Here is a 16,547-nt window from a genome sequence, read left to right on the forward strand (position 1 = left end):
CTAATTTCCTCTTCAGTTGGAAGCTGGTTTGTCCTCCCCCACAAAACCTGTTGTTGATAGTATCCGACCAATGGATGTTGAGTATTTTGCGTAGACAACTGTTTATAAATACTTGTACCTTCTTGACGATGGATGTAGTTCTCCAATTTATCAATTAGTGTTTATTCTTTTTTGTTTTGTAACTTGACATAATTTTCTATACTGTCACTTATATATAAGTGATTAAATTGATTTTTAATTAACCTAACACTGTGTTTTCCTTACTGGTTAAAGATAGGACTTATGTTACATCCAAAAATGTAACAATAATAAATGGATCCTGTTTATTTTAATTTTGAGTGATTGCCATTCACTACAACTCTAAACAAACTTCTCAAGGTAAATTAGTCATGATTTATTTCCGATTCAGTCAGTCAGTCACAACGTAGAACTTCGTACGTACGTACACCAACTCGAGTTGCCATACCACATTAGCACAGAGATGCAGTTGTCGAGTCAAATCCCATAGTGATAGAAGTAGTAAGAGTATAAACATTAATCCGAAAGATTAGGGTTTGAAGATGTTATTCAAGGATTATAATCCAGTGAAATAAAGTTGGAAAGAGGAAAAAGATAGGGACATGAAAAATTCAGAAGATTGGAATTTGGGAGAACACAGAGAGAGTGAATGTACCTTCACCATTGCAAACGATATATATATATATACGAACAGTATTAATTACTAACCACATAATACAATTCAGTACAGGAACTCTTGAATTGAATGAAAGTTACAAGAATCATTTATCTTGCATGGAGTGTCGTAAAATGATATTTTCTAACAAAAACTTGTTTTAGTCAAGCAATATTCACAATGTTTAAATATGACCCCTTTGAAGATACAAGCATAGTCAAATAGAGTATTGAGAATTTTACTGGTAACAGTTCAATTGTTTTCAAGTTCAAATACAATAGTAAGCAAAGACTTATTGTAATAAGCAGAGATGATTATCATATGTTGCTTTTTTCCCAAGATATATTAAACAAATAAATATTATATAAAATATTTCCTCATATCCTATTTTCTCATTATGTCAAAGATACCATCAGTTACATATTTTCGTGATGGTGGAAAGTATAAATCTGAATATAAAGAATTAATGAAAATCAATGGAAACCATGGTAATCCATTATATGAATGGATAAAACTAAAAATTGGTTCACCAATCAAATTATTAAGAAGTATGAATGAAACCAATGAATTTATTATTACCAATAATTTAATTGCTATCATATTTATGAAGGTAAGATTGAATCATATATTTTTACACTATATTAATTGAAATTAATCTATTCATATGTTAAATTGTTCAAAAAAAAACATCCAATATGGAATGTTAGACTCTATAGATTAAATTACTGTGCAAATTCCGACTAGACTGTTCATGTGATCAATGTTGGTAAACATACATAATCACGTTCTCAATGATTGTCTAAAACCAGTCCATAGTGCAAATACAGAAAAACCCTCTATGTAAATTTCTTCTAGACGCTATACAATAGCATTACTTACTTACGCCTGTTACCCCAATGGAGCATAGGCCGCCCAGCAGCATTATTTTTTCTGGTTGGTGTTTTTTAGTGAGTCAGTTTTCTACGGGATAGGGTCGCTAACCCCATGCCCAACCATCTTCCTTTATCCGGTCTTTGGACCGGCAGTAACTCCAGATGGGCTCCAGGCGGAGTTATACAATAGCATACATATACATAAATAGCATATACATATACATATACATACATACATACATACATACATACATACATACATACGTATATACATATACTATATACATACATATCACGCACATAGACTAGCATGTGTATATACAGCACCTTTTAAATTTGTGTTGAACAATAAATCATTGAAAATGTGTATAAGAGGGACAAAAATACAAGAACTGTTTAGTCCTATTAAGAAATTGTGAAGGTTATTGCTATTGTCACTATGATGCTTTAAAAATTTGGTAAAAAAGACTCCATAGAAAGTTGATAAAAATTATTATTAATTATGAAGTGAGTTAGATTAATTATAGTCTGATGATGAAAACACTAAAAATGTACTGAAGTTAATTAAATCGTACTTGACTAAAATGTTTATTTAAGCCTATTCTTGGAACATATGAAATGTGTCTATTTAAGTGAGACGAATTATAGTCTTTTATGGCTACTGGTATTTTACTCAACCTGATAAAGTAAACTGAATAAATGTTTTGTACCCCTAACATGTCAAATTTAAATCAGTTTCTCACCTGTTTTCAAATGACTAGATTATGACAATAGTGTAGGGAATCTGTAAGGAAGTAAAGCTCACTTTACTAATGAATGATACTAGTTATTAACAATGTATGCATTTGATAGGGATAGTACATAACTAATAGTTACATACTATCTGACCACTCTACCGATCAATATATGTTCGCAGCTATTTTAGAATAGGAAACCGATGAAAAATCATGGCAAAGAATTTCAAAGTTTGTTATCGATTCAATGTTAGATGTCTGCATTAGGCAGTGTGAAAGGAAAGCAGAAGTTTTGAAAAAAAATAGCACGTTTACAGAGTTCCGTTATTAGTGTCTCAGTTATTGTATGAAATTCTCAATTTCTATAATAAAACTATTTCAAGTTAATGACCATTAATTAAATAACGATATATTTTCATAATAATCTTTTTATTTCGTAACTAATAAATAGAAATAAACTTACTGGTATTATGATCACAGATGGATAGTGGCCAGGAGTAGAATCCAGGGTGCGCGTTTCGTCCTATTTGGGATTCGTCAGCTGGATGTACCTGCTGGCCACTATCCATCTTTGCTTACAATGCATGTGAATTAAGGCTATATCGAGGCAATACACACAGTATGCACATATGCCAATAAGAGACTGATCAATTACAGTCTCAAACGTCAGTGGGAAGATTCAACCAAACAATTCCAAGGGAATTTAAACTTACTGGTAGTTAATTCAACAATTTATTATAGTCAGTTGATAATAATAAACAGAGCAAAACTTTATCAAACTGATCTGAACTTGAATATTATTAATGTTATTTTTACACATTATTTTAGATGAAGATAATGAGTGAAACAAGATTTCGATAATACGTTTCTATGTTCTAGATTAGATCTGATTGTGAATTTTTTCATGTTCATTTATATTTTCTGCCATGTAATTTATTTTAATCCAATTATTATACGAATAGATCGATTAACAATGCATTTATTTATTTATTTGAACACATAAATATTGGTACAAAGGGGCACCAGATATATATGCGCCACACAACAGAAAACTCATTTCATTTAATTGTGTGAAGGCTATGATACTGCCCGGGTGCCCAGACCGAAGTAGGTGGTTTTCTTAGAGGGCCACACCCGGAGCCTTTGACCTAAAGATCTGACCCACAAGGCAGTGGAGCATCGTGAGGAGATGCAGTCCCATGATAGCCGCTGACCGATGATTGGTTCATACGCCATTTGTTCTCTCAGGATACTGGGGCCCATGTGTACCATTGGTATGAAATGAGGGTTTTCCAACTCCCCTGGGTGGACTTTCCGTGTCCGCCAATACGGTTAAAGCTCCAGACATTCACTTTTCGTCCTCCCCATTTCGTGGAGAACACCCCCTCTGCTAGAGGGCAGTGAATAGGACTTCCGTGGCAGAGGCTGTATACGCATGGCCATGTGAGAGCATTTCGAGAGAGAGGGCGGGCCTTCCCCACTGTTGGTCGTACCAGGGCATTTGAGGGCGTATTATGGTTTTCCTAGAACTTATTTAAAGAAATTAAAATCAGATTAAGCTACAGGTTTTGTAGAAATCGTTCATTTTAAAGTTGGATTGACATCACTTGAGGATGATCATCCCGTAATTCCCTGACATTTTGGCGACGTTGTTATGCTTTGGAACGAACTTAGCATCAACCTTTTTCACTCATACACTAGCAGCCTTTTTCTCTATACGTAATGATTAAATGTAGCGTTTCTGTCAGTAGTTCCTTAGTTAATACTGAATCTATTGTTAAAGCGATCATTCTGAATTGCCAGTGTGTGTAACTGCCTTTAAAGGTTGAAATTACGTGAGTTTAAGATATTAGTCAATCCATCAATACAGATTTATGTAAAGTCAATTGTAGACATTTATGAGTATGAAGTTATACTTTTATAAGTCGCAGGTTTGAATCGCGCTCTATATACTTTGGTCCCAGCAGTCAGGTTGAACTAATTCTTACAAAACGCGTAATAACTGGTTAATTACATGAATCTGAACATGAATACGAGTTCTTATTCAGTTTATTAAATGTATGCAATCTAAACTTAGTTCAATAGAAATCAGTTTTTAATGATATTGTTAATACTGTCATTATTTGTATGTTGAATAATTTCATTATATGCCCAATTTATTTCGTCTTTATATTTACAGGATTTTGATGAAAAAATAATGAAGAATATTAGCACAGTTGCTGAACAAGCTGATCATATAGCATACGGCTTAGTTTATAATGAAACAATTTTCGATCATTTCAAAATAACAAACCAAAGTTTATTGTTAATTAGAAAAGAGTCTGAGGATACTGAGGTAATTTTATGCACAAATATCTGTCATTTGAAACCGTATTTATGGGCAATAATTTCAACCATAATATTATTAAGACATTCTGATGCGTTTAATACTTAAGTAAATGGTGAAGTATAGTTAGAACAAAGCTTTAATTAAATCACTATAGACACAGTTGATAGAAAGATATCTTTTATGAATGAATAAAGATTGAAGACTTCCGGAAACTATTGCAGTAAGATAAAACAAACTCCGGTTATAATACAGAATCGATGTTTTATCGACCGAACTGTGAAATCCAGTTGATTGAATACCTTGAACTATCTTTATCGCCTATTATTAATCATGAAGTACCCATCTACTACTTTTACTCACTGTAGCGTTTTCAGGTAAGTCAAATCTTTGAGGGTGGGTCGTGTCACCGTATTTTGAATATTGAGAGTTAGACACATAAATCTGAAGCATTAATATTTTCTGGTGACAACAGGTGATTTGACTGTAATACGATGATCCCAAAGACTGTTTTGTAAAGAATGACTGTAAAGACAATCTCATATGTAGCCTCATTTTAATCACATAAACGTTTATAATCAGTTTCAGTGATAATTCGATTGAAAGAGAAATTTACTAACTTTAGCGTATTATATGGTGACTAACAGTAGAGTTTGATAGAAAAGTAAATGTATGATTAAATTAGAATCTTTGTTTGTATAAAATAACCAAAGTAGAGATAACGTAACAACAATATTTCATTACGATGATCTATAGTCTATTCTAAAGAAAGCAGAAATATCACCTGAAAAGTGTTTTAAAATGTAATCTTATTATTACATGTTAGGTTATCACTCAGTACCGTAACATACAAACTTGTGACACTTGGAAGGATCCGTACTGGGCTCAAATTTCACTACGAATGCTAACATGACCGCTAGTATATCGAACATACTTTGAATCTTATTCATACTCCATTGTACAATTATATTAGGTAAAATTATAGCTAGCAAATGAATTTCATTTGTTAATTAGCAGGAACCAGTAAATGTTAAGCTTAACTTGAGAGTAAAGAAAAAAACTTTTAGATTAAATTATAAATGACCTAGTTTTCTTTCACTTTTTGCATTCCACTTTTGGGAAAATAATTTATAAAATGTCTTTATCTGTTAGACTGCAATGAAAGAAAACAGATACTCGGTTTTTCTCCTGTTTATATTTGATATCTTATGAAGAAATTGACTTTCCAGTAGTTATAGCACTTTATTAATAGTTTCTAATTGGAATCGTCCATCATTCCAACTATCTTAAGAAATTCGGTCTATTCTCATCTTTTTTGAAAAAAAACAATTGATCAAATCATCCAAACAAACATATTTGTTTAAAATCATGAACTGATCAATGGTAAACCACTATTGAAAACCTGGACGGCCGTTTCGTCCTAATATGGAACTCCTCTCAACGATGTTAATGGCTAACTTCAACCACTCCACGATATTGCGAGACTATCTTCCATTATCTTTGGTAGGTAACTGCCTCATACATGACAAGGTTGAATTCCACTAGTCACAGCTTCCCACTAGAACTCCAAGAACTATCTCTCGAAGCTGGTAACTAGTAAGCCTGGGTTTGGTTCCCGCATGCGGGATTGTGGATGCGCACTGCCGATACGAGTCTCACACTAGGACGAAACGGCCGTCCAGTGCTTTCACGTTTTCAATAGTGATTTAACATTGATTGATCCATGATCTCAATAAAAACACAAACTCTACACTGATAAGTATATTTGTATTTGAATCTAGTCTACACCACAGAGTGAATTCAGCTAGAAAACAATCGAAAATCAAGGAGTAATAGACATTTGTTTCTTTCTACTATGAGACTCTTTAATAGTACATACCCACAACTTAAATAAGGATAGAATCCTGCTTTTTAATGATTATCTAACTAGATTAGGTCTGTAGTGTAAATTCATTTCAAATACAATAAACTTTACGAATCACTTATGAAAAAAACACTTTTCATGTTTTCTTGTTTTGTTTTTAGCCATTTCATTTAATTTATTCAGGTGATTGGAATATTGAATCATTAGGCTCATATTTATTTATTGAATCTTTACCAATTGTTAATGAGTTCAAAATTGGTGAATTAACTTACTTTGACAGTGCTACAATCAAACATGATGTATATTTATTTCTAATACAATCTGATTTTGAATTTCCATTAGCATTAAATAATTATCGTAATGCTTGTAAACTATTTAGAAAGGAGGTAATGTGAAATAGTTTTGTTTTGTCATTTCTAAATTTGTATAATCTAATTTCATCATATATCTGTTAAATACTTAATTATTTTGTAGTAATTCTTACTTACTTACACCTGTTACCCCTCGTAGTGGAGCATAGGCCGCACACCAGCATTCTCCATCTAACTCTGTCCTGGGCAATCCTTCCCAGTTCTTTCTAGTTAACATTTATCCTTTTCATATCTGCTTCTATATCCCGACGTAATGTGTTCTTTGGCCTTCCTCTTCTCCGCTTCCCTCCCGGGTTCCAAGTTAGGGATTGCCTTGTAATGCACACTGGTGATTTCCTTAATGTATGTCCGATCCACTCCCAATATCTTTTCCTAATTTCCTCTTCAGTTGGAAGCTGGTTTGTCCTTTCCCATAAAAGGCTGTTGCTGATAGTATTGGGCCAGTGAATGTTGAGTATGGGTTCACAATCGGCTATACTAATAATCAATGAAATATTTCAGCAACGTGCTTCAGAATTCAAATCTTTTAAACATAAAAGTTGTAGATGCTTGGTTGATTTACTTAAATACTTAATCTACTGATTTGGCCAAACTGAACATCTCTTTAGGGAACCTATCCTCGAATTTCAACTCAATAGACTTTAGGAAATGAGATAGTTTACTGATTGACGGAGTATGAGAATGGCTTTACTGACTCAGTTTAATTTCTATAAAAAGTATTCAACCCAAGCAGTACGACTGAGTTACGAATCAGAAAACAAATGAATAGTTAAGGTAACAAAGCAATCAAACATCTTTCACCGCTGTCTGACGTAACTGTAAAAGAATTGTAAAAGAGAATGTTTTAGAATTTATTTTTATAGGATTTAAATGTATGTACTATATTAATGTAGTATGCTTCACACGGAGTTGTCAGTTTTTTTAAAAATTAAATCCAAAGGTTTTCATTAATGAACAGTCAATTATTTATAAAGGCTCAACTTCTAGTAATGACAGTGTCAGATGTATAAATGAAAATAAATCATAACTGATTGGTTTCATGCTTTAAAGATCAGATTTATATCCATAAAGTTTATCTTCGGAACATTGAACTATTTAAAATCTTGATACAATTAATATGAAAGCATTTAAAATGTTTAAATGATTTTCTTCTTACTCCTTTTAGATACGTTGCTACTTTGTTGATACAGCAAACGAAATCAACTTGAAATTTAGTCAGCAACATGGTGTTCATGTTGGTTATGGTTATCCACGATTTCAATTAGTGGCTACTTCCAAAAAGGGTTCACGAATTCGTTATCGTCTGAAGGGACCTAAATTCGAATTTGGACGGAAAGGATTTAATAATCGTGATCTGATGAATATGATCGAAACACAGGACATTATCAACTTTTTTGACCAACTTCTACAACGTAAATTATCACCTTTCTATATGAGTGAAATTGTGCCAGAGTATGATGAAAATGCCAGTGATGATATTGAAAATATAGGACATATTCCCTTGTCTAGTATGATTAAAACACCACCGCTGAAATTAAAATTTATACATAAAGTTGTTGGGGCAACATTCAAAACATTAGTAAAAAATCCTGAATGGACATCTGTTGTTTATTTTAGTGAGTCATTTGTTTATCCCAAACATGATTACAATATTTCCCTTCTGTCGCTTTGAACTGATAAATTTTAGATAAAATTATCAGAAAATTGAATAGCTCTCAAAAACCTTATAATCAATAAGATGTTATTCATTGACACTTGAAATCGAAGGATACAATTGTTCTGAGAATTATTCTAAGGAAAACGACACAATTAATCTTTTTTCATGCCGTTTAAATATTGTCCTTGAATATTAACCTTTAAGTTCTGGAAAGATGAATACTGAATGTTATTGAGGTGTATTGTATTAATGAAAACAGTTAACCTAGTTTGCTTAGTTTTATTCTCATGTGAATGCTTTAAAAATGATATATCATACTTTACTCTGTATTATCAAGCTAAACTTCATTTATATTAATTAGAGGATTGCGTCGTGCAAATCGATAGATTTGGTTGGTAGATAACTTCCAAATCCCTCAATAATATATGTTGGTAAATCATTGACCTTTCTCTATTAGTGACCACTGATGGTTTTCGATAGTAATCGGTTAATTATAAATGTACACAGGTTACGTGAAATATTAACTTGGGTAGAATAGTTTGTTTACATTTCACCAACTGCTCACTGAGCATTTTAAGGGAAAATCTGAAAATGTCTTAATTCGGCTCAAAATTATTTCTTAGTTCTGACTCTTAAGATTTCAAGTTGTTTCACAGGACTTATACTAATTTATTGTAAGTGAAGATATCAAAATTAAACGTGTTCTCATTTACTAGACTCATTCAAAGTTAATTCATTAGAATCATTGTTGTGCGTCAATTCAATGATATTTTAGTTTTACTTGATACGCAATACTGCTAAAATCGATTACTCAGATTAGATCCTTCTTGTAAGCATTGAGATTGAATGAAATGACTTCAGTAATATTTCGGTACGTGTCACGATTTACTAATTTAAGATTTATCATTTTAATAGGATATTTGGTCTTGTGAATAAGATTCTACCTACAGTCTATCTCTCTTCGATCTGAAAGAATTAATTAAATCATTTTATCATCTTCGAATAACAAAACATATTAGATACCTCTTGTTACTGTCAAAAAACATCTTAAATGAAATAAAAATGAGTCGGTGGTTTCATTCTCGTGACTTAAGTCAGATGTTTACTGAACAAAACAATTTAATAGATATCCTATAGTAACTCTCAGATGAACATTCATTCTTCGTATGTTTATGTAAAATTAGTCTTCCTAAATATTAAATTATAAGTTAATATACTAGTTGAAAGCGCCAATTCACCGGGCAATCAATTTACTGATGACATCTAGTTTAGATAAATTTTCGTCAATACAGCTACAAGTTTTTTCAAAAATTCGTTTTCTGGACTACGTTTGATTTTTAGCAGCGAAATGGTGTATGGGATGTAATCGAACAATTCATGAAGAATTTACGAAATTATCACAATATTATCAAGAACATCGTCGAAACGATTTATTATTTGGTTATTCCTATTTTGATTTAAATGATTATGAAGAATTAACAGCTACTAAAATGCCTCGAATCAAAATATTTCCTAAACAATCAAACGAACAAATCGATTATGAAGGTAAAGAACATTTTGATGATATAAAAGAATTCATTGAAACTGTTGAGCGTACAGTCAAGTAATGGTAAGTGTTTATGTATGTTTAGTAATTTAGGCTAACTTCAGTTTAATGATTAATTTGTGTAAAAATTTAAATAGATAATTAGATTTTGTTTAATATTTTTGGATTAATTCAATTGATTCATTCATTTTTATGACGATGTTTTTATTCTGTGTTCTTTAGATAAAAAAGGTGATTACAAGCTAGTGTTAGGTTACCAGTAATTCAACATCTGATTAGCTTGTAATCCTGCTCAATACATTTCTTATACTTATGAACGGAATAATTAATGTTTATCATTTAAGTAGAACTAGGAATTGTACTCTAAAATCAGTAGTTTATGTGGTGAGACTATAATTCATGGACGACCTTTGAACGAATCTTTAGTTATCTTGAGAAATTTCACTTAATCAGAAAACAGTAGGTATAGAGTAAGAATATATTATACGAAACCAAAAATATTAGAGTGGATACACTTCTTTAACATGGTTTAAATACTTTTCAAGGTTAGAAAGAGACTCTGCAGTTCTGAAATTTCAATGCATACAATACATGAACTCGGCCATGTGACTCCATAGTGGTCGATCTCTGGAGTCATGATGAGGTCACAAAAATTCTTAAATCTTCAACCACATTGCTTACCGGTGGTGGAGTCTACAAAGTTCCGCTTGTGTAGGATGACGCGATACACGTAACCAAGTCTATGTACTGATCGATAGGCTCTCCAGTCATCGGTGTATATTGTGGTTCCCGGCTGCATGTACTCTCGTATAATCGGCATTATGGTTGTAGCTTGTCGGTTTCTGATATGATCTAACGCATATACCAAGGAAGTGTTACGCATATTTATGGAAACGCTACCTACCCAGTCTTATTGAACACTTCGTGCTCTACTGAATTTACAATTTCTAATGGCCGTTCCGTTTATTTCTACGATTCTCCCACCTCCTTCAAACGACCCATGCAAGCTTGTCATTTTGATTGCACATACATCTCGATAATACTCATACCATTGGACTGCCGAAGCTTAAGTAACATCTGCAAAGGTTGCAGTCAGTGTTACTCGTACATTTATTATCCAGTTTGTAACAATTATCATAATCTATCTTAATGTCAATCGGGATCAAGCGAAAAAATGTTCCCATTCCAACAGACGTTTTCCTCCAACATATATTACATTGAAGTACAACATCATGATAGTTTTCACAAGGTCTAGGAGTCATTTAATTACCACAATCACAAATAACGAAACTTTTTAGTAATCCCATTTGTTGTAACCGTCTTTAAAATCCTCTGTAAACTGATCGGATGTGAACATTGAATACTGAAATAGGCTCCGTGACCTTAAGATCGCTCACTCGTTTCTCATTAACTCGTCCATAAATTATAGTCTCGCCGTAATCAAGAATTCAATAGAAACATGCTTTAATATGTGTATATTATTACGTGATGACTGTAAGTAGTGTATTGTGACAATTATTTTTCAATTTGTTCTTTATATTCTGTGATTTCTTTTTTTACCAATAAAGCAGCCAATTCTTCGTGATCTTGTTATGCATGCTGAAAGAAACAGTTGTACAACCGAAAATTGTCTTCAGTCATAGAAACGTTCTGAATACAAGTTGGAAAACTGATTTCTTTTAAAACGTTATGCATACATTACATTTTTTGTACAATAAAAAATATATTTTTCTGAAGAATTTTTATGTCATCTTTATTTGATAATGATTATGTTAATTTTATACTTCTTTTCAGTCCTTCTACAACATTACTTCTAATAATAAAAAAAAACCTTTCCGAACTAAATGTGCTATGAACAACTTTGTTTTTAAATTCACTTAGTATTGTTTGTTTGAATCTTCCCATTGATGTTTAGGACTGCAACTGGTCAGTCTCTAATTGGTATATGTGCATACTGTGCGTATTGCCTCGATATAGCCTTAATTCACAAGCATTGTAAGCAAAGATGGATAATGGCTAGCAGTGGAATCCAGGGCGTGCGTTTCGTCCTATTTGGGACTCGTCAGCTGGATGTACCTGCATCTCAGAGTTGATGTTCACTCTGGGACTCGAACCCAGTACCTTTCGCTTCAAACGCCATCGCGTTATCCACTCGGCCACTGAGTCCTGATAGCCACTTGCTTGTGCGATGAGGTGAAGTTTAAATTCACTTAGTATTGTTTGTTTCTGAATAAATGCAGTACATTTTATAGACTAATTTTCAGATTATTTTTGAGTTAAATATAAAAATAAATATTTCATAGGAAAGAGTTTTACTACTTAAATTTAATACTTGGTGAAAGTAAAAGGATTGTTAAACATGAGTAATATACAAACACTCATTATCATTATAACTAATCTTTATAAATCCACTAATAAGCATGAAAGAAAATTATTTCAAGTACTACATAAGTGTACTTGAACTGGAATAAAACATGATCAATCATTTGTAAACAATTGATTCCGTTAGTCGGAAGTTTCCAGAATTCATAGCGACATAATTTTAAATTCACTTGGTATTGTTTTGCTTTAATCTTTTCATTGAAGTTTAGGACTGTAATTGATCAGTCTCTTATTAGTATATGTGCATAGAGTGAGTGTTGCCTTGATATTGCCCCATTGCACGAGCAAGTCGTTGTCATGACTCAGTACTTAACGTGATGGCTTTTTAAAACGAACGGTATTGGGTTCGAATCCTGGATTGAACATCAACTTTTAGATGCAGGTACATCAAGCTGACCACTTCCAAAACGGTTAAGTTGCGCGTCTTGGATTCCACTGCTGGCCACAATCCACCTTTGCGTATAAGCCTTACGACATCATTTTAGCTTGCTAAAATGATGAACATAATGTTTGTCGATAGATGATATCCAGTGACACGATGTTCTCAATACATAACTTTTGCTTGAGGTATTGAATTAATGACATAATCTCTTAATTAAACTGTCATCCAGTGAGAGCACAACTAGTAGATTGAATAGTCAAATGATGCACCTAATATAAACTATTAATGAAACGTAAGTATGGTTGGATAAGCGTGTTTCTTAATAATTTAAGCAATACGGCACTGTCCGGCCTTATATTTACGACAGATGTTATAATGTTTATTTTGTGTTCAGAAACAATAGTTATTATTCTCATATACTGTATGTTTTACAACTATGTGGGACGTTCGTAAAATTGCTTATGCTTTTACTCTTTGTTAACTTGTTGAGGGATTAATAGACGGAAGTTGTTTTAGCTATCATATTTTACATTAACTCAAAAATATACAATCCGTTAATGAAATAAAAGCTAATTAGTAAAACAGACTACCATTACCAATAGAGGAAAAATATGAGACGATAGATGATACAAATTAAAAGGAAGATATTCATATTTAGAATAATATATTATATAAAATAAACGGGACTAAATGTGAGTAGATATAATCTAATGAGAGTTATTTCAAATGATCATATTTGAATATGTACGGGTTTAGGTATTCCCATTGCTCATATTAACAACTACATGTGATTGCTCTCTATTAGCACGTATAAACCTTGAGTGGATTGTTTTGATATTGTCTTTAGTCACAAGTTTTAGTAAAGTTAATTTGAGGCTGGCATTGGAATTCAAGACACTCGTTAAGCTCCTTTTTCGGAACTCGTCAGCTAAAATGTACCTGCCACAAAGTTTTAATGTTCATATTAAGACTGGAACTCAGTACCTTTTATTTTAAACGTCAACCTATTATCCACTGAGCTACTGAGACTGAACACCCTCTAAATTGTTCAGTGGGTACGTATCTGTATATGTAGGGGTTAGATATTTACCGCTATTGATATTAAAACCTGAATTTGACCAGTCTTTCTTAGAGACTGTCTAGATTCAGAGGTTACAAAAAGTGAGTTATTACTCAGAATACTCTTCTCGTGATAAAAATATTTTTTGTACGGCTATAAAAATTGGTGTATAGTTAACAGTAATCAAACTAATCTTTTGTATTTCAACAAGATTTTACGATTCATTGTCTCACAATAGTCGATGAAGCTTTTAATATAATGGAATCCTAAAACTGACACAAATCAACAGTTACACATGTAGGTATTCATATTTATACTATACTCAAAAGTAATATTTGGTACTAATTATCCTCAATGAATACCTTGATTTGTTCCATTGAAAACCTGATCACTTGAACCTGTAAAACATTAAATTTGGCAATCTGTGCAATAAATAACATTGGTAATAGATGGCAGATAGAAAAGATTAAATGAAGAAGTAACATTTTAAAAAAAATTATCTGTATTATCGTTATGAACTTTTTCTCAAGCTCCTTTTGGTCTTAGCATTCTTTTTGTTTACCCGTATGTTATTTATTAAAATCCTTCTTGTACACTATTATTGTTATCTTCCAAATTTTCTTTGTCAAACATATTTACTTATAAAACTATCCCATAAAAATACAGATAATGTTATCAGTATGAAAACTCTTTTCATATTCTTTGACGATATTTATAATATGACCAATAATCTACAGAAAATGGATTACATTGATTTTATTTGTTCTGTAAATAGCCGAAGAGTTTACAAAGAGTGGAAAATAAATTCACGTTACTGTAAGGGTAATAATTAATTTAGTAAACATGAATAATAACAACATTGTGAATAAGAAAAAATTTTTTGTGCATCACATGTATGAAGACAGTGAATATGATAATAATTAGGTTATAGGGACGAAAGTCAAAGAGAATTTTATGAACTGTCTATAAGATTATTTCCCTCTATCATATGGTTGATGGTAATTCGATTTCTCAGTAAACGAACGAAGGTCAATGACACAGTGACACGATAGGCTAATCTAATCCGTTGTCCCAGGCCCCGCTAACTAGAGGAAGAAGTCCAAGAAGAAGTAGGGGAAAACATATTCCGTAAACAGCCGAAGTACAAGCAATCACGCTAGGAAGAAATCAAACGTATTTATACAGTACAAAGTTGTCCTTGTGAAGCATTACAAAATAGCACACTAAAAAGATACAAGGGACCAATAGCGTTTAAGATATTTCCAAGTGGGAAATACGACTCGAAAGTGAATGGAGCGCTTTTGGCGCGAAAACAAGGAAATTCAACTTTTCAAAATAAGATTACAAAAATAAGTCATTTACCAAGTAAGTTCCGGAGATTTGACATCCCCAGCAATCTCAAAAAACTCTTTTAAGGTCAAAAATCCTTTTTGAGATTCAGATTTTTTACAAGCGTATTCTCGTGACAGTTTTGTTCTGTTAGCGTAAAATCAAAGAAAAACAGACAAACAACTTAGTTGAAAATCGTACTGAATAGTTATTCCCATCGCTTCAGGTTAATTCGTATCAGGAGCTAACACCAACAGTAAAACAACACGAAACCAGGGAGCGATTCATACAGTGAGTTTCAGTTTATATTGCCTGAACTTCACCAGAGACAAATTTTGAGTTATATGAACGGTTTCTGTCAGAATCGAATAAATGGTTTCATCTAACATTTGTAAACAGTTTCACACAATGACCAGAAAAAGCATCTATCAAGGATATTACTGCAGAAACTGTTGCTTGTACTTTTGAAGAATGGCAGATTGAAACCTTCAGTTTTCTAGCAATCATTCATCTTCTTTACACAACACAGATTTAATATGACGGGACGAAAAAGGCAGAATCAAGCTTTTAACTCACTGTAATTCTTGTTCAAAATCAGTTCCGTTTTAAATTCAATAACATAATAATTAAGTGTACTATCTTTCTAATTTCAATGGGATATTTTATCCAGTGTAACACTGATTTATTTCAGTGAGATGTTTGTTCAAGATATGATATTTTTGTACTGAATTAACGTGAGCTAAGTTCTGTATGACATGCAGCGCGCTAATTTTTCTAACTTCATAAATATGACTCCTCTAATTATTAATCAAATAGGTGTTTAAATCAATACGTAAGTGAGCATATTTTCAACTAGAGTCGCTGCGCCTATTTTATAGACAGTAAACCTTCATTTCTACCAGTCATCTATGATCTTACATGGCGTCGTGGGAATTTCAGTGATCGCTTGTTTTCAATTATAAGTAATGGGCGATGCGGATATAACAGGATTGTAGGGTCAGTGAAATGTTACTAAGCCCTAGCCAAATCATACAGGAGTCAGGTCACTGAATATCGCACAGATCATCGATCCCTGTCAAAGTCAAGGACAACCAACGCGCATCAGTTGATTGTGTGCAATTGACTGACCTATACGGTAGAGGTTAGATTTTCACTTGTACGTACTCTAACTAACATATTTCTGTGGTAACGTCCTTTGTGTTATACGATCTTCAAAGCAGAAATAGTCCCTTGATACGACGAAGGGGTAAACCACGTTAGGTTCCAACCGCAAGGTGTGACTTCGAAGTTAGCTGTCGGTCACACCATTTCCTCCAATCATTCGACATAGATTATTTTAGTTGGTAATCTA

At 32.6% G+C, this 16,547-nt stretch overlaps 1 protein-coding gene and 1 non-coding gene across 2 annotated transcripts in view; one reads left to right on the forward strand and one right to left on the reverse strand.

The window, feature by feature from the left end:
- Window positions 1–10,104, forward strand: part of Smp_157700 (hypothetical protein) — a gene marked incomplete at both ends in the record, with an annotated part of 36,232 nt that extends 26,128 nt beyond the window's left edge. Inside the window, 5 exons of the mRNA XM_018789480.1 lie at window positions 1,080–1,283; window positions 4,459–4,614; window positions 6,631–6,855; window positions 8,006–8,456; window positions 9,839–10,104. Coding sequence (XP_018654919.1) covers window positions 1,080–1,283; window positions 4,459–4,614; window positions 6,631–6,855; window positions 8,006–8,456; window positions 9,839–10,104 — 1,302 coding nt within the window. The remainder of the gene's footprint in view (window positions 1–1,079; window positions 1,284–4,458; window positions 4,615–6,630; window positions 6,856–8,005; window positions 8,457–9,838) is intronic.
- Window positions 10,105–12,138: 2,034 nt separating this feature from the next.
- Smp_tRNA_00645_Gln_TTG.1.1 lies at window positions 12,139–12,205 on the reverse strand. Its single transcript has one exon. It is a non-coding gene (tRNA).
- Window positions 12,206–16,547: the final 4,342 nt, after the last annotated feature.

The sequence above is a fragment of the Schistosoma mansoni genome, chromosome W (genome assembly GCF_000237925.1).
Source record: "Schistosoma mansoni strain Puerto Rico chromosome W, complete genome".
Taxonomy (NCBI): Eukaryota; Metazoa; Platyhelminthes; class Trematoda; order Strigeidida; family Schistosomatidae; genus Schistosoma; species Schistosoma mansoni.